The following is a 20,215-nucleotide window of genomic DNA, read 5'->3' as shown; positions in this document are numbered from 1 at the left end:
CACTAAGATTTTTAATGTTTTTAAAAGAAGTTTTGTCTGCTCACCAAGGCTACATTTATTTAATTAAAAATACAGTAAAAAACAGTAATATTGTGAAATATTACTACAATTTAAAATAACTGTGTACTATTTAAATATATTTGACAAAGTAATTTATTCCTGTGATGCAAAGCTGAATTTTCAGCATCATTACTCCAGTCTTCAGTGTCACATGATCCTTCAGAAATCATTCTAATATGCTGATTTGCTGCTCAATAAACATTTATGATTATTTTCAATGTTGAAAACAGTTGTGTACTTTTTTTTTCAGGATTCCTTGATGAATAGAAAGTTCAAAAGAACAGCATTTATCTGAAATACAAAGCTTCTGTAGCATTATACACTACCGTTCAAAAGTTTGGGGTCAGTAAGAATTTTTATTTTTATTTTTTTGAAAAGAAATTAAAGAAATGAATACTTTTATTCAGCAAGGATGCATTAAATCAATCAAAAGTGGCAGTAAAGACATTTATAATGTTACAAAAGATTAGATTTCAGATAAACACTGTTCTTTTGAACTTTCTATTCATCAAATAATCTTGAATAATCATGATTTCTGAAGGATCATGTGACACTGAAGACTGGAGTAATGATGCTGAAAATTCAGCTTTGCATCACAGGAATAAATTACTTTGTCAAATATATTTAAATAGTACACAGTTATTTTAAATTGTAGTAATATTTCACAATATTACTGTTTTTTACTGTATTTTTAATTAAATAAATGTAGCCTTGGTGAGCAGACGAAACTTCTTTTAAAAACATTAAAAATCTTAGTGGTTCCAAACTTTTGGACTGTACTGTATATGCAAAATATTTGCGAGAGAACGCAAAAGCATTGACTAATAATTTTTCCTCCCATCTTTTTTTTTTTCATCGTGTCCTTTTAGGGGCTCCATAGTACTAATAATAAACATTTAAAAAATTCAGTCCACATACTGATAATGATCATAAAAAAATGGGCAAAATGAGCATGTAAAATATAAAATATAATAAAAAAAAACCCACATACATTGTGGGGACTCTAATAAGCTTATATTTTAACATGTTTGGCAAGATCAGACAACTTTTTAGAGGTTACAGTAAATTTGTAGATATTATTTCATTTATAATTTCATTGAATTATAGCCTAATTCAAATTACAATCCCGTGTCCAGGTCCCATTTGCTACAGCTCAGATTTAAGGGTTTTAAAGGCATCCTTAATTCAATACTGAGTGGAGCACAACTGTGGCAACGTGGCATAGTTTTGGCCACATCCAAAAATGGATAATCCTAACCCATATGTTGTGTCGGTTAACCCACGATCCACACCGCTCTAGCCGTAACGTGCTCGTTGTGGTTTTTAAAGTAATAGCCGTATTTTAACAAAGTCTTCATTATACCCAACATGAGTGGCTGTGATTTTTTTTTCTTTTCTTTTTTCTTGCTGTCATTATTCTGCTGATCATGTTCTTTCTTTTGATTACAGCACATCTAAAGACTTTCTACAATATATGAAAACATTTTTTATTTCTTTAGCACAGTTTTATCCAAAATTATAAGCAATTAATCACAGCCCCAGCACTATTATAACAATATTAAATGATTTGAATTAATATGTTTTTTTCATAGAAGATCGACATTGATTCATTCAGTATGCTATAAAAGTTTCAGAATGAATATTAAATGTGTTTTAGCAAGACTATCTATCTTATAAAGATGTGTAAACTTATAAAACGGAAACTGCTTCCCATATCTTTTGTTGATGATATCAAAGGTCGTGCACTCAAACAAATGATATGTCATTCTGGGTTTTGCGTAGGCCAGTCATGATCTTTTACACCAGAATCACTAAATCATTTGTACTGGTGACATCCTACGACAATAACCCTTTCTACTGAAAATGCTTGTTTGAGGAGATTAAAGGGTGTAACTGAAATACACAAAGCCTTTATTTAGAAGGGGACATCCCACAATTTGGACCATGTAGTGTGCGTGTGTGTGTTTATTGAATCTCTGTTGATCTATCATTAACGCTTGCTGCTATCGGTTGATAATGGAAAAGTACTGCACTGGAACAGGCTGTTCATGTCTACAGTTACTTACCAAACAGTGTGGGGCCTTTTGTTTGAGGATAAAGGGCAAAACAGCTTGTTCTTGTTAGAAGGTAGAAAGCAAACAGCCCTAGACGATGGGCAGAAAACTACAAAAAATGAATCTTAAATGATGCTGTGTATAGCATTTTACAGAGCATCCCTAAATATATACACAAAGCATGAAGTGTAATTAAAATGATGACAAAATAATGAGAGAAAGAACAGAAAATCCACAAGAATGCAGCTGTAATCCTTCTTAACCCCTTGGGCAGGAGTGAGAATCACATGGTTGTAGCCTACAAAGTTTAAATCTTGGTTAGTACTTCCAGAAAAAAAGACACTGCACTCAACGAGGTAAGAATTTTTCATTTATTTAAACGGCTAAGTTCAAAAGTCGTATTAATATGCAAGTTGAAATCTACAGCAGGCAGTATTAAAATCAACGTTATTCAATAAATAATATGGAGGGATCTGCTCTTACATAAACGGAATATTTAACGGATATGTCATTAGATAAATAAAAAAAAAGAATAAATTTAAGGCAGCATGTCTTTAAACGCTGGTGCAGTATCAGTAAACCATTAAAGGGTTAGTTCACCCAAAAATGAAATTTCTGTCATTAATGACTCACCCTCATGTCGTCCCAAACCCGTAAGACCTTTGTTCATCTTCGGAACACAAATTAAGATATTTTTGATGAAATCCGAGAGCTCTCGGACTCCTCCATAGACAGCAATTTAATTACCATGTGACTACAGTGGTTCAACCTTAATTTTATGAAACGACGAAGAATAATTTTTGTGCGCAAAAAGTTTTCGCGTCTTTTCATAACATTAAGGTTGAATCACTGTAGTCACGTTGACTATTTTAACAATGTCTTTACTAACTTTCTGGACCTCAAAAGGTGCAATGTCGTTGCTGCCTATGTGTGGCTCGGAAACCCTTGGATTTCATCAAAAATATCTTAATTTGTGTTCCGAAGATGAGCAAAAGTCGGGTTTGGGACGACATGAGGGCGAGTAATTAATGACAGAAATTTCATTTTTGGTTGAACTAACCCTTTAATAGTGCCTTTAATAAAGATAAACTGACACAAGTCAGTGTAAAGTGCTTTCAGGTCAGTTTACACAAAATTAAAATAATTAGTCAAATTAAAATAAATGTGAAAGGGAAAACAAATGAGATGCAGTTCAGCTAACTGAAGAGCCCCATTTTACTAGTGAACTACAGAACTACAGAAGAACAGCCATTACTGATAGTCACAGCCTCACAATAACTCCTCTTTGTGCCAAAACACATGTCCGATAAATAAATAAGAGCGACTCATTTTATATCAGGCTAATATTTGTGCAGTAGACATGTGTGTATATCTAAGGTACACAAGGACAGAGTTCAAATCAGCGGTTCAGAACATGTCTATCACTGATTGCATATTCAGCTTTAAGCACATATAAGTCAGATTTTTCAAAAATAAATATTCAGACAAACTGTTCACCCTGTGTCTTCCTCTTAAAAGTAATGCCAGTTACAGTACATTGTCAGTGACAAAGTGCAAAGGATTTTAAATGTGTATTTCGCTCAAAAAAATAAATCCTGTCATCATTTACTCATCCTCATGTTTTTCCGAACTTACTTCCATGAAAGAAAAATTGAGATATTAGGCAGAATGTTCACGCTGCTCTTTTACATATAATAAAAGTGAAAGGGGCACAACAATCATGTGAATGATGACAAACTGGGTAAATTCAGCAAATAACTTAAATTTCAGTATTGTCCTCAAACAAATTTACAGTGTGGCTTGGAATACAGTACGTATGCCATATGTACTCATTTTATGGTGTTTTCCCTTTTTTTTTTTTTTTCATTCCAGTCATTTAGGATTGGCTTATATCTTATAAATGGCTAAGAACACTTCACTGACCACTACCTGCATCTATATAGCATTCAAAAACTAAATTAATCATTATTCTTACAGTATATACTAGAGATGCACCGATATATTGGCCAATAATCAATAAAATAGTTTAAAAACAGCTGATAGTCAGGGTCAATATATCGTGTCAATCAAAAAAGGGCAGGAAAATGCACTGCATTTGGGCTTTGTGAAAAGAAAATGCTAAGAAACCAGTTTGATAATCAGTATTATTACAAATTATATGAATTAATAACATTCAGAAAGCTAAAAAATATTAATTTAATCTTCAGAATTTAATGTTAATGTTAATATTAATTTGAGTAATGTGTTTGTTTATAACTGATACCAGTTACTCTGAAACAAGTTGATCAAATGGAGAGAATAAAGTTTTTTTTAATTTGAATTCTTTCAAAATATAATTAAAAATGTAATGATTAATTATTCATTCTAATGAAATTATCATTCATTTAAATGAAGGTATAAAAGGCAGAACCCCAAACTATCGGTTTCGGCAGATATCACTCTGAATTATCGGCTATCGGTATCGGTGGAGAAATTTAGTATCGGTGCATCTCTAGTTATAAACACTGGTCCTACTAATATACTGAAAGTCAAATCATTAAACTAATGAAATGAACACATAACTTATATGGAAAAGATCAACTTTGACAAAACATCTCCTTCTAAGTTCCATGGAAGAGAAAAATCATACAGGTTTGCGACGGCATGAGGGTGAGTAAAGGATGAGTGAATTGACATTTTTGGTGATTTTTACACTCACCAAGCTCTGACCAGCAGTCTGTTATTATGTAGTTTACCATAATCTCCATATGATAAAGCAGTATTGTCTCAACAATATTATCTCGATTAAAAAATATCTGTAGCATCTTGACTAACAGCCCTCAGTTGAGGTAAGAATATATACTTTAAGAAACTACAAAACTACTGAAAATACTGTAATGTACTGTACATACTGCATACAGTAAGGTCCTAAGAAAAAATTGGAGACTTTCGATGTATATTATTACAGTAAAACAGCTTCTTTGGTATCTAATGCAGCAATTATTTGTAGGAAACATAAAAAATCTCTTCTCATCTCACTAGAATGTGAGATCAGCTCTTGTGTTTCGTGCTGTTACGCCACTTCCTTATGGCCACCCCACTAGTGCTGCAGATCACACACAGCGCCCCTCCCAGACTCCACCATGTGGGTTTGCGGTTGAGAAACAGGAACTGCAGGATGAAGGCCAGAACCACATCCATCGTCCTCATCAGTGCAACAGGTCCTGCTTTCTCAATCTGCAGCGCTTTGGTTAGAAACGCCTGCCCGGCTATACCGAGCAACCCGATGGCCATGAGAGTCCACCTGTCCCAGCCGCAGGACGGAATGGTCCATTCGTCCAAGATGAACAAAACAATGATGCACTCGATGAGTCCAATGACTGCATAGTACCAGACGGAGAGGTAGTAATGAACACTTTTACCTATTTTTCTCAGAATGACCATAGTGCAAGCAGCTCCGACCGCCCCCGTGAAGGCGGCCACCGTGCCTTTGATGTGATTGGTGTAGTCTCCTTCGATCCCAGACAGCTCACCACCAAAGAGGAATGGTGGTCTGGCTATCAGTATGACACCGGTAAGCGTAAACACGGTAAAAACTACATCCCATATTGTGCATCTTTCTTTGAGGAAAATCCAAGCCAGCAAGGATGTGAAAACTGGATTACTGAACATTATAACCGTGGCGTCGGCTAGGGGCATCTGCAGAACTGCATAATACAACAAGATCATGGCGTTGGACCCCAGGAACCCTCTGAGGAACAGGTAGATTCGCATACCTCTTGGTCCCAAAAAGCCAGTTCTGAAAAAATGAAAAGGTTATAGGCTATTCCCAACAATACTGGATCCAATTACAGGGTCAAGAGAGTCATACTTGTAATATATCATAGATTCAAACTTGCATTATTGATTCATGCACTATATCATAGATTTATACTTGTATTATAGATTCACACTCAAATGTAGCACAGATTCATACTTGTTTTATATATGGTTAATTGTAATATACAAGATATATACATTTATTACAGATTCATCCTTGTAATATATCAGATTTATGCTTTTATTATAGATTCATACTTGTAATATATCATGGATTCATTACTGATTCATACTTGTAATATATCAGATTTCTACTTGAATACTATAGATTCATCCTTGTACTATATCAGATTTATACTTTTATTATAGATTCATACTCAAAATGTAGCATAGATTCATACTTGTTTTATAGATTCTTACTTGTAATATATCAGATTCATACTTGTAATAAATCAGATTTATGCTTGTATTATAGATTCATATTAGAAATATATCAGATTCATACTCGAAATGTAGCACAGATTCATACTTGTTTTATATATTCTTACTTGTAATATACAAGATATATACTTTTATTATAGATTCATACTTGTAATATATCATGTATTCATACTAGTAATATATCAGATTTATACTTGAATTATAGATTCATCCTTGTAATATATCAGATTTATACTTTTATTATAGATTCATACTTGTAATATATCATGGATTCATACTTGTATTATACTGATTTATACTTGTAATATATCAGATGTCTACTTGAATACTAGATTCATACTTGTAATATATCAAAATTATACTTGTATTATAGATTCATACTCGAAATGTAGCACAGATTCATACTTGTTTTATAGATTCTTACTTGTAATGTATCAGATTCACACTTGTAATGAATCAGATTTATGCTTGTATTATAGGTTCATATTAGAAATATATCAGATTCATTCTCAAAATGTAGCACAGATTCATACTTGTTTTATATATTCTTACTTGTAATATATCAGATTCATACTTGTAATAAATCAGATTTATGCTTGTATTATAGGTTCATATTAGAAATATATCAGATTCATTCTCAAAATGTAGCACAGATTCATACTTGTTTTATATATTCTTACTTGTAATATACCAGATTTATACTTTTATTATAGATTCATACTTGTAATATATCATGGATTCATACTTGTATTACTGATTCATACTTGTAATATATCAGATTTCTACTTGAATAATAGATTCATACTTGCAATATATATCAAAATTATACTTGTATTATAGATTCATACTCGAAATGTAGCACAGATTCATACTTGTTTTATATATTCTTAATTGTAACTTCAGATTCATAATTGTATTATAGATTCTTGTAATATATCAGATTCATTCTTTTAAAAAATCAGATTTATGCTTGTATTATAGATTCATATTAGAAATATATCAGATTCATACTTTCATCATAGATTCATACTTGTATTATAGATTCATACTTGTGATATATGAGATTTACACTTGTATTACAGATTCATACAAGAAATGTATCATAGATTCATACTTTCTTGTTATATATCAGAATCATACTTGTATTATAGATTCTTACTTGTGATATATCAGATGTATAATTGTATTATAGATTTATACTTGTAATATGTCTGATTCATACTTGTAATATATCATGGCCGGCATGACAAACAGCATCTGGAAGAAGCACCGAACCGCACTGATTTGGATGGCGTGCATCCCCTCGATTTTCTTCACAAGAAGAGCCGCAGCGGAGAAGAAGACAGATGCTAACAAGCTGTACATGAGGCCCAGCCCCGGACAAGCTGGTTTCTTTTCTGTGGATGAATACAACAAAACAGCTTAACATCATTTTGAGCAAATTAATTACATGGTGTGCAGATTGATTAATTATGGCCTGGTTTCACAGACAGAGCTTAGACTAAGCCAGGATTAGGCCTTAGTTTGAATAGGACATTTAAGCTTTAAAAACAGACAAAACAATAGCACTGACATGTTTTAAGATATGGTTGCTTTCAGTTAAATCAGCTCAAACATGCATTTTAGTCTGAGACTAGGCTTAAGCCTTGTCTGTGAAACCAGGGGTAACTGTTTTATCTGCATAAATAAATATTTGCTGAGAAAAACCCCTAAATGTAGACAATTCAAATACATTACCCTTGTGACTAGGGTTGGGCACAATTCAATTAAAATTTTTTAATTGAACTGACCACAAACCATAGGAAACTGAACTGGAATTTTAATTTCTTTCTTTCTTTCTTTCCATACGTAAGACCTATAAACTTCCAAACCTCTATTTTTTTTTTTACTGACAGCAGAATTTACCAAAATCTTCACTTCTAAGCTTAAATTGTTCCTCATATTATATTTTTCTCTTTCCCACAATATTTTATTCATTGGAGCACCATATGAAAGCACTTTATTACCACAGTGTTTGTAGACAAACCATTTGCACAAACGATGGAAATGAGACATGAGAAGTACACACAGCGTGATTTGGCTTTGTGGGGTGTGATCTGAATTTTGATCTTGGAGTGGAATGAGATGGAGGGAGCAAAAACAGCATGAATCTCAACACACTCTTGGTGATTCTGTTTAACTTTGACACTGAAACGATGACTCAAATGTGACAGCAATGATTATGCAACCAGATGCAACTTTACTACCTGTCGGTGAGCTGAGCCCATGCTCAATCAGGATGTGTGGTTGCCAACATTGGACAAACGCCAAATTGTATCAAATGTCCCATGAGAACCTGGGCTGACTCAAATGGGCCCTGGAACATAACACATACTCAAAATACGGGTTTGGTTTAAAATAAACAACTTCACCAGAGCGTTTAGAGAGAACAGGAAAAAAAGGACACTGTTTCCTGGTGTGATGCAAACAGTTTTTCCCACAAAGCCAGTACTGCTCATAATGACAAAGCATTTCTTGTTATCTGAGAAAATATTTTATTCCTTTATATCCTTTATGTAAAAGACAAGATGACAACTTCAAATTTCAAAGGTACTTTGAAACAAAATAGGCTACCAATGTTATGTACTTGCCTGGTCACACAGAATCTTATTTTAAAATGGAATACGAAAAGCAGGAAAATTAGATACAATGTAACAGTGTACAGTGTCCCCTTACAAAAGTTACCATGGTAACCACGGTTTCCAACAACATACAATAGACTTCTACAGTCTGAAGTAAAAACCCCATTCATTCCCTCCATAGAGGAACTTGTTTTTGAACAACTGAACAAAATCAATAGTTTTAATTTTCAAATACTTTTTTGCTTCAAATCAAAGTTTGTAATGTTGTGATCCACCTTGTAACAAGTTGGTTTGGTTCATGGCTTATCTAACGCATTAACGAAGGCTTTTATGAAATCCCTATGTGAAAAATAAATTGTAAAAAATCCTTCTGGAACCAGCGCTGCTGAAAAAGTACACTTTACTTGTACTACAGTACACAAAACTGTGGTAACTTGGAGTTAGCCATCACTGTAATCAAAAATACATGAATAAATCCCATATAAATTTATAAGAATTCAACAGTATACATTTTTTGGATGACAGGTGGCTACAACCAAGAAACCGTGGTTTATTTTAAAAGCGGGAACAATGGTTACAATGGTAACTGTATGTAAGGGACATGATACAATGTAACTGTTCTTGTCAGCTATAAAAAGAAGTTACCATGGTAACCCTTCCATTTATTCCACAATTACTATAGTTTGCTGTAAAACCATGAAAAATTGATAAGAGATCTCCTTCAAACAGATTAAGAAACGTTCATTTCATTCATTGTTATTATTTATTTGCTTAATTTTTGATGGCATACGGCTAATATAAAGTTGCTGCAGATTTACTGTAGTATCAATGGTATTTTAAAAAAAGATACTGTAATTATTATGGTGAATGTTAACATGTTTGATGCCATTATTTCCAGTTAATAATTAATGAATAGAGTTCTCCTTCAAACAGCTCAAGAAACATTCAGAAATCTGTCGTGTTGTTTAATTTTATTTATTTGTTTTCAAAGTTTTACTGTAGTTTCGATGGTATTTTAAAGAAGAAATGGTGAATGTACGTTACAGGTTTGTTACAACGTAACTACAACTCTCAGATTTGACAAAGTAAACATAAACATAAAAAGTTACCATGCCAACCCTGCTATTTATCATAGATACTACAGCTATTACTATTTAAATTGTAAAGTCATGGTAAATTGAAGAGTGTAAGACACTATCAGAAACTTTCTGACATGTTTTTAATTTTTATTAATTCATTAATATTAGGTCCATACCAAGTTACCGCAGATTTATTCTAGTAGTATCAGTAATTATAGTAACTGTGGTGTGTTACAGGCGGAAACGACGGTTACTATGGTGAATGTAAGGGACTTGTAACTATTATTAGCTGTAATACTTAAAGAGGTCACACAGGTGTAGAAACAGAAATATAGACCTTAGGACAATTTCAGGATCCGTAAGTCTGTAATGAATATCTTCTGATCATGTTAGAGTTTAGGTAAGTTTACCTTTTTCAACTGTTTTTGCCCCCGTGTCCTCCTCACCATCATCATCATCCTCCTCCTTCTCCTCATCATCGCGGTCAGTGTCGCTTCTCTTACAGCAAACCGGCACACAAACCCGGTAAAAAGCGTCGCCGTTGACCCGTCGGCAGTCCTCTGCGTCAGCATCCGCATCTGGCACTTCTGATCGAGTTTGCATCTCAATTTCCTCCCCAACGACCCCATCGTCAACTTTATGACAAAGCACTCTGATGTCGTCCGCTGTATAAGGGACAACAGATAAATCTGTGTCATTATTACTCACAGAGCCATTGCGCTGTCTAATATCACCCATGACAGAAGATAACAGCTGCTGGGCATACCTTAACCACGCGTCTTGACACACGGTTGCCTTCGGGTAGAAATGGTACCGAGCAACAAGTTAAATGATTAACCTTGTACAAAGAAAGAGGTGATAGCGTGACTCTGCCGCTAGAGGAAGACAAAACATATTTGTGGTTGGACAACAATGACGTTTCAAAGAGTTTATTCTACGGAGTAACGTTAGAAATCATTTTTGAATTCAGAGAATAAATGATGAACACTAATGCCCTTGTATGCTTGGTTCTTTATGTTTAGGTCATATTTTGCCGAGTCATATTTAGGACCTTTTCTTTTTTCATCTTAAAGGGTTAGTTAACCCAAAAATTAAAATTTTGTCATTTATTACTTACTCTCATGCCGTTCCACACCTGTAAGACCTTCGTTAATCTTTGGAACACAAATTAAGATATTTTAGTTGAAATCCGATGGCTCCGTGAGGCCTCTATAGCCAGCAAGATCCATAAAGGTACTAAAAACATATTTAAATCAGTTCATGTGAGTACAGTAGTTCAATATTAATATTATAAAGCGACGAGAATATTTTTGGTGCACCAAAAAAACAAAATAACGACTTATTTAGTGATGGCCGATTTCAAAACACTGCTTCAGGAAGCTTCGGAGCGTTACGAATCAGCGTGTCGAATCAGCAGGTTCGGAACGCCAAAGTCACGTTGATTTCAGCAGTTTGGCTGTTTGACGTGATCCGAATCATGATTTGACATGATTCATTATGCTCCGAAGCTTCCTGAAGCAGTGTTTTGAAATCGGCCATCACTAAATAAGTCGTTATTTTGGGTTTTTTGGCGCACCAAAAATATTCTTGTCGCTTTATAATATTAATATTGAACCACTGTACTCACATGAACTGATTTAAATATGTTTTTAGTACATTAATGAATCTTGAAAGATGAAATGTCATTGCTTCAATGTCACGTGATTTAAGATCAATGTCATTGCTCAATTTCGAAACACTTAAGACGTAACGAAGCCTTGTTTACTGAAATCACATGATTTTGGCGCTCTGAACCACTGATTCTTAAAGCTTCAAAGCTTCATGAAGCAGTGTTTTGAAATCACCCATCACTAGATATTGTTGAATAAAGTCGATATTTAGTTTTTTTGCAAACAAAAAGTATTCTCGTTGCTTTATAATATTAAGATTGAACCACTGTAGTCACATGAACTGTTTTAAATATGTTTTTAGTACCTTTCTGGGCATTGAAAAAGGAAATGATCTTGCTGGCAATGCAGGCCTCACTGAGCCATCAGATTTGATCAAAAATATCTTAATTTGTGTTAACGAAGCTCTTACGGGTGTGGAACGACATGAGGGTGAGCAATAAATGACAATTTTCATTTTTGACAGGTTTCAAGCATGCGCTTCACCATCTCTATACACAAAATTCATGCATCACGACAAAACAGGCTGATATTTTTTAAAGTTTTATTAGTTCTAACAAAAAAACAAGTACTAGTAAACAACTAACCTTCCTTCCCACAGTTACTTTTCCTCAAGAGTTGAGCTAAATCTAAGTTTATTGCATTCTGATAATTGAAAGAAGTTGTTGAGTCAAGACAAGTTACAAATCTATCACATCCAATGTGGTTAAACTGCTCGCTTTTGTTTAAAAAAGTTAAAAATGGCTTTTTACATCACTGTAAAAATGTAAACAGTTTATTTGGCAGATTGTTATCACGTCAACAGCTAACTGATTTGACCTTTGTTGTTTCCTTATTATACCTCTTTAGTGACTACACGGCAAGCGTGAGAATACGTTAACAATAGCTTTTGTTGAAAGGGACAAAAAAAAACAGGAAAAATGAAAAGTGCAGAACAGATGGTGACAACAGAGAAAGACACAAAGGGCGTTTCTAGAGAGGCATTCATCTGGAATTATTATTATTAGCGCTAGGCTAGATCATGCATGTGTTTTCACAATAGCCAGGGTCTGCTTTTCTGCGCTTTCAATTGGCACCCTAACTGCTTAGGTCGATCATCAAGTGCTCGTAAATCTGCGTCTTCCCTTTAAAGCTGGAAGCCAGCAGGAACTCTCTGTTGTCAATGGACACCAGCGAGAATGCCCTCGGCGCCTGGACGTTGAGCTCCTGGAAGTGCACGAACTGGCTCTTCTTGGTGTCCCACTGATAGACCTGGGTTAGCGAGTAGTCGCTGCCTAGGATGGCGTACTGCCAGTTGCCGATGGAGACGGGCTGGAAGACCATGGAGCCCCGCGAGGGCATTGTCTGTATCTCTGTGAACATAGCGCCGTCCCACTTCATCACCTTGGAGTCGCCGATGAAGCGCGTCAGACAGACAAACAGCTCCCCCTTCGCCTTGAAGTGTTTGACGGCATAGACGTCCTCCATCTCTGGAATGTCCGTCCGCCTGTCGAACTGCTTCTGGCTTCTGCTCCACTGGTAGATAACGGGCCGCTGTGAGCTGCTAGACAAAATAAGATGGGGTTTGCCGGCGATATCAAGGTACTCGACGTCCGTGTCACGATACCAGGGATGGAGAGACTGGTGCGAGTAGAAGCCGTTGCCGTTCCACTTGTACACCGTGGTGGAGCCGGCCTTCGAGCTGTCCGCTATCACGAAGAAGAACTCGCCGTCAACACGGAAAGTCTCAATGTCGTTGGGCTTCCTGATTTTCAGGATGTCGATGTCCTGGATTTTGATGAATTTATTGGCAGAGTTGTCCCTTTTGTAAATGTGAGAGCCGCCGAAAAGTTGAGCGACTATGATGAAAAGGTGGTTTTCGATGACCATTGGCTTGCACACCACCGTGGAGGTGCCTGTAAAGACAAAATAGCATTCAAATTGAGTTCATTCAATCGGTCCTGACATTAAAATTGATTTTTTTAACCACTTTTTTGTGGGGCCAGAACAGAATTGCACTCTGGGTAGGAGGTGTGATGCTCACTCTCTATGGTGTCATAAGCTCTGAACTCCATGTTGACGTGGTCCCATTCCAAAAAGCTGCATTTTCCAGAGAAAGGCTGGGCATATACGACATACTGATCATTCCCAAACGTAAAGGACTCCACAGATATGGACTCAAAAACAAGGGTTTTCTTTAAAGCAAACTCTGCAACAAACAAACAAAGATTAGTTGATATGATGGTCATTTTGGGGGGCTTTTAGGTCATGATTTCAAGCCTTTCTTACACATTTCCATCACTGAAAAATGTATTAAAGGGTTAGTTCACCCAAAAATTAAATTTCTGTCATTAATTACTCGCCCTCATGTTGTTCCAAACCTTTAAGACCTTCGTTCAACTTCAGAACACAAATTAAGATATTTTTGATGAAATCTGAGGGTTTCTGAACCACACATAGGAAGCAACATCATTGCACCTTTCAAGCCCCAGAAAGGTAGTAAAGACTTAAATAAAGTCATTATTTTTGTTTTGTTTTTGTGCACAAAACATATTCTCGTCGCTTCATGACATTGAGGTTTGAATAACTGTAGTCACATGGACTATTTTAACGATGTCTTTACTACTTTTCTGGGGCTTGAAAGGTGCAATGTCGTTGCTGCCTATGTGTGGTTCAGAAACCCTCGGATTTCATCAAAAATATCTTAATTTGTGTTCTGAAGATGAACGAAGGTCTTACAGGTGTGGAATGACATGAGGGTGAGTAATAAATGACAGAAATTTCATTTTTGGGTGAACTAACCCTTTAATGACTCCAATATAAACTGCATGATTGATTATATCGTTGCCATATGTAAACCATCCTGTCTCCAAGCTCTAAACTGCTAAATGTCGACCATTTAGGTATTATAATCATGATTTTCTGTAAAGCTGCTTCAAAACAATGTCTATTATGAAAAGCACCATAGAAATAAAGCTGGCTTTGGCAGTCATTCATTCATTTTATGCCATGTTTAGGCCATGTTTCCCAGCCTTTCTTTTAAATAGCCAAAAATGTATTAATAACTCCAACATGCAAAATACTTTTAACATATGCAGTGCTATCCTCATACATACAGTGCACTGACATAAAGCAATAAATATTAAATACTGTTTTGTTATTAATTTGTGGACACATTAATGTTTTTTGATTTGTGGAGTAAAAACTATAGTTTTTATTTTAAAGTAAAAAGAGCAAATTAGACCCTTGTGGTAAGATGACCCTCCAGAATTGGCACAGAAGCCCTCAAGTAGCATGTTGTTACTAGTGTTATTATTTTAAAATGTTAATAATTATTATAACTAATGGGGTTATTATTCAGTATTTCCATGAATTAGATGTACATTTCAGACGTCTTTGCTTTTATTAACACCTATATGTCAGTGGAGTGAAATTATTCAGTTTGCATTCACAGTGTTGCTATTATGACATATCTTCAATCAAAATATGGGCAGATAAATTAATAAATATTCATATGCCTGTATATAAGTCATAGAATAATTTTACCTTTCAGATGAATCTCTTTTACTGGTATTCTGCTTTGTCTGTCATCGGTTATTCAATTATTATCAACTAAATTGTCAAAATAAAGTTTATTTAGTATTTTAAATTAATGACACATAAATATAAAAATATGAAAAAGAATTATATCAAAATTAATTTAAACATTCTGTAAAAGCTTATTGGGGGGGGGGGGGGGGGGGGGATGGAGGCCCAGGTAGGGGTAAGAACTTACCCCAGTAGAGGCAATCTTACCCCTTTTAATATTTGACATTTTAAGCGATAACAACGTAATTAGAAAATGTTTCTATTTATTTCCTCAAATAACACATTGGCTGATGCATCATCATCCTGCACATTCTAAACTTATATCTTAAATATGTTACAATTTAAAAGTAAATCCACATTGTTCTTAAGGAGGGCATCTTCCCCCATCCTACCCCTACATCATAATCACCGATGGCCACTATTTGAAGCTTTCGAGATCTATACATACTCCCAAAGGGTGTTACAGATCCGCAGCTTTACATTTACTGTCTTTCGGGAAAATGAACCATAAATATTGATGAATCTTGTGCGCTGGGGCATGAAGTAATTGTTCAGGTGAATACGTAATCCTTTTGCTGTGAATGCCTTTTATTTTTACCTAATGCATTTCTAAGCATTTCAGCAGACATGTAGGTTCAGCTTATTTCAATGCCAGAATCTACTCAGGAGAATCCAGAGCACAATTACCTGCTGTAATGCAGTCAAACGACTGAGGCACTAGGTCATTGATCTTCCTGCCTTGATAGGCTGGAGGCCCACTGCAGTATAACTGATCCACCGTTGCATTAGTGCTGTACATCCATTCCACCAGCCACTTCAACTTACAGTCACAACTGAACATGTTTCCTCTGAGATCCCTGCTCCGTGGATTTACAGACATGACATTTTAAATCACTTTTTTTCTGGTATATTACAAGAATGATGTACTTGAATGGTCAAATACATACACTTTTGTTAAGGCATCCATTCCTTTGAAAATATCTTTGGGCAATGTCTCAAGATTATTGTAGGCAAGACTCCTAACAAACAAAAACATTTGTTAACATCGACTAAGAATGAAAAATACTTCTACAGCACTTCATTAATGTTAGTGCATTTTCATTTCAACATTTACTCCTATATTTACAAGATCAAAAGTTGTATCTGTTAACATTAGTTAATGCACTGTGAACTAACATGAACATTATTATGTTAATTGATGCATTAATTAATGTTAACAAATGAGACCATATTGAAAAGTTTTACAAATTCTAGCATAATGACATATATTTAAATAAAACAATAATACATACAGTATATATATTTATATATATATATACAGTCAAACCAAAAAAATATTCAGACACCAGATATAATTTTTTAGATTTTTTTACTAGTGGGTGCAGGACACTATAGTTCATTTACGTAAGTGAGGATAGCAAAATAAAGTAAACTGTGACATATTATACCCAAAAAGTCTTCATACAGTGGACTACCAGTAAAATTGATAAAAAATTGGGACCAAAAATTATTCAGACACTTTGACCTGACCATGTTTTGCTTAAGTGTTATCTGACTTAATTAAGATTAATTTTTTCTGACACAGTTTAACTCTGAGAACTTGTCATATTTTATTACCATTTTTTAAACTATAGTAAATAAACTGTAATAATGAGTGAAATGTTCAAGGTGTCTAAATAAATTTTGGTTTGACTGTGTGTGTGACCCTGGACCACAAAACCAGCCATAAGTCGCACGGGTATATTTGTAGAAATAGCCAACAATACATTGTTTGGGTCAAAATTATCGATATTTCTTTTATGTGAAAAATCATTAGGATATTAAGTAAAGATCTTGTTCCATAAAGACATTTTGTAAATTTCCAACCGTATATATATATAAAAAAATATATTTTTGTGAGTGGATATGCATTGCTAAGGACTTCATTTGGACAACTTTAAAGGCGACTTTTTTTTCCATCCTCAGATGTAAGGATTTTCAAATAGTTGTATCTCAGCCAAATATTGTCCTATCCTAACAAACCATACATGAATGGAAAGCTTATTTATTTATTTATTTAAATTGACCCTCATGACTGGTTTTGTGGTCCAGGGTCACATACACTATATATACATTAAAATTTTTACAAATATTTTAATAGTTCTAAAACTTTGAGATACTCACAGGTGTATGAGAGATTTCAAACCTCTAAAGGCATGGGGTGAAATCGACTCAATTTTGTTGTTTTCAATAAATCTGAAAGAGAATGTTGCATTTATATTAAAATGGAGTGATAATCTAAAAAGACTGAATGATGAGAGTTTCAGACACAATAAATCAAACTCACAGATATTCCAGATGCGGCAGGCCTTGGAAAGCATCTCGTCGATGAAGTCAAAAGAATTGGCAGTAAACAATCTAGGAAGTCATGGAACAAACAAAACAAATTCAAGTTTCTTCAGAGTTTGGATATTAAGCAATATTTCATTTGTTAGGAAAAAAAAAAAAGCTATAACCACAAAACACAAATATTTTCATATGAGGCTGGTGTTTAGCCCAGACACATAATTAAATGTGTACGTAAGGATCAGTTTCATCACGACGAAGACAAAAAAACAATAGCATTCCCGTTCCCCCCGCATACCTTTCTGTTTTTAATTATATTGCTGAAAGACCCCTGTCACGTAATAGTTATCTTTAGCCTTTTCGCATATTTTCACATAACCTTCTCATAAATTCTTTCCATATTTGTGCATTGGCAAGTTCTTGCACAATCAGACCTAACACAGAGCGTTAAAGATAAAAGACTGGTTTTGTTTTGCATAATAGTGCCAAATCCAGCCGTCAGATTTGCATTTTCTTTTGTGTGAGTTTACATTTGCATAGAAACGCATTCGTTTCTGCCTTCATTTCTAAGGTTTTGTGCGGTGTGATATTATAAAAGCAACACTGAAGCAGAGATTTGCTTATCACGAGGACAGGGCCATGTCCCTCACAGAGCAGCTGCATTGCATAATATTCACAGCAATTTAAAGGCTTTGAGAAATTAGACACGCTGAAGAATGTCCCCAAAACAGGGGGCGGGCTGTAATTGCCTAGAACAAACATTGAACCACTTAACATGGTGATCACCCCATCCTAATAAAGAATCCACACAACAACAACAAAACAACAACAGATAACACTAACAGAAACTCACAGAAGCTGAAGGGACGGCGTGTGGAGGAAGCTTCCCCCTGCAATCTCAGTGAATCCAGACTTCACAAATGATCTGTTAGGAAAAGAATCAGTATAATCTCGAAGTAAAGATTATACAACACATAAAGGTTCAAATGCATATTCAAAGACTTGTCTTATTCATGCACACGATTTGTATTTGCATTGCACCTCAATACAAATGTGAACAGTAGCAGGACACTTACAGTGAGACGACATCAGGAGGGAAGCTGTGAGGCACAGATCTCACATTTTCACACAAGGCGTTATCTTTGGTGCACGTGCATCCAGAGGGGCATCTAGGCTGTTTGCCTCTTCTGCTCTCCACTAACAGCAGCGCTGTGGCAACCCACAGCAGAAAAGTGTATCCTCTTATGCTTCTGTTTGCATATCCCATTCTGTCCCGCTGTGTTCCTGAGTGCCGTGGGCTGCTGTGGTGTTTTCGGCTGGTGATAAGTGCTGGTCCGCTGGTCGACTCCCTTCGGTTGTGTCCGTGTGATGAATGTCTAGTCTCAGTGTGTCAGGCGCTCATCCAAGCGATTCGTTCTGCTATACTGAAAATATCCAAGCGGGCTCAGATTTCCTCTTAGTTACATGCGGATTTGGAGATTAAGCCATTTTTGGCTGCATAAAAATCAACAGTAAAAAATGAAAGTGAAAAATGAAAAAAAAAAAAAAAATTTCCTTGGCGACGCGGGTTCCTTCAGATCCTGGGAGAATCCCTCTTTTGCATCATGTTGTACCAGCTGCTATCCAATGGTGTTATTACTGTGAATGCGCATGAACCAAATCCATGAATAAGTGATAGTGAGAATATTCATGAGGCTTTGGAGAGATGCACCTGCGCCCCTCAAGCAATCAGAGCAAGAAATACTGAGCTGTTGTATGCCGTCATTAAGCATTTGATATTATTTACTCTTTCATAGTGTTACTTTTAATAAAATATACTTTATTTACAGCATTATTCAAGCACCTTAAATTTAGACTGTGCATTAGAATAGAAACCTATATGTTATTATCCATTAAATGTAATATAAATATGTATATATGTAATACAGAGACCATGGACCACAAAACCAGTCATAAGGGTCAGTTTTTTTGCAATTGAGATTTATACATCATCTGAAAGCTGAATAAATAAGCTTTCCATTGATGTTTGTTAGGATAGGATAATATTTGGCTGAGATACAACTATTTGAAAATCTGGAATCTGAGGGTGCAAAAAAATCAAAATATCGAGAAAATCACCTTTAAAGTTGTCCAAATGAAGTCCTTTGCAATGCATATCCACTCACAATTTTTTTTTCTTATATACGGTAGGAAATTTACAAAATGGAACAAGATCTTTACTTAATATCCTAATGATTTTTGGCATAAAAGAAAAATCGATTATTTTGACCCATACAATGTATTGTTGGTTATTGCTACAAATATATATTGCCACACACACACACACACACACACACACACACACACATATATATATATATAAGAAGACTCTTATGCTTGTTTGATCCAAAATACAGTAAAAACACTAATATTGTGAAATATTATTACAATTTGAATATATTATGATTTCTGAAGGATCATGTGACACAAATTAAGTCCTTTTTTATATATATTTACAGTAGGAAATGTACAAAATATCTTCATGGAACATGATCTTTACTTATATTACTTAATACTTAAAAATCAATCATTTTGACCCATACAGTTGGCTATTGCTACAAATA

General features: G+C 34.9%; 2 protein-coding genes across 3 annotated transcripts; both read right to left on the bottom strand.

Annotated features, from left to right (window-relative positions):
- Window positions 1-4,558: 4,558 nt before the first annotated feature.
- Window positions 4,559-11,156, bottom strand: slc35g1 (solute carrier family 35 member G1). 2 transcript variants are annotated; one of them, XM_048170742.1, is made up of 4 exons: window positions 10,820-11,155; window positions 10,464-10,718; window positions 7,576-7,750; window positions 4,559-5,892 (listed from the first exon to the last, which is right to left on the bottom strand). In XM_048170742.1, exons 2-4 carry the CDS (start codon window positions 10,654-10,656, stop codon window positions 5,145-5,147), a joined length of 1,116 nt encoding a protein of 371 aa, XP_048026699.1. In that variant the 5' UTR covers window positions 10,657-10,718; window positions 10,820-11,155; the 3' UTR covers window positions 4,559-5,144. The 2 variants fall into 2 exon arrangements, with proteins under 2 accessions (XP_048026699.1, XP_048026698.1); XM_048170741.1 differs by having other exon boundaries at window positions 10,464-11,156.
- Window positions 11,157-12,250: 1,094 nt separating this feature from the next.
- Window positions 12,251-19,332, bottom strand: lgi1b (leucine-rich, glioma inactivated 1b). The gene is given in 9 exon segments (XM_048171265.1): window positions 12,251-13,615; window positions 13,744-13,908; window positions 15,975-16,144; window positions 16,235-16,306; window positions 17,451-17,522; window positions 17,614-17,647; window positions 17,650-17,684; window positions 18,466-18,537; window positions 18,689-19,332. Coding segments are annotated over 9 exon segments (1,629 nt in total). The 5' UTR covers window positions 18,880-19,332; the 3' UTR covers window positions 12,251-12,797.
- Window positions 19,333-20,215: the final 883 nt, after the last annotated feature.

The sequence above is a fragment of the Megalobrama amblycephala genome, linkage group LG20 (genome assembly GCF_018812025.1).
Source record: "Megalobrama amblycephala isolate DHTTF-2021 linkage group LG20, ASM1881202v1, whole genome shotgun sequence".
Taxonomy (NCBI): Eukaryota; Metazoa; Chordata; class Actinopteri; order Cypriniformes; family Xenocyprididae; genus Megalobrama; species Megalobrama amblycephala.
This window is presented reverse-complemented; position numbering and strand designations above follow the sequence as displayed.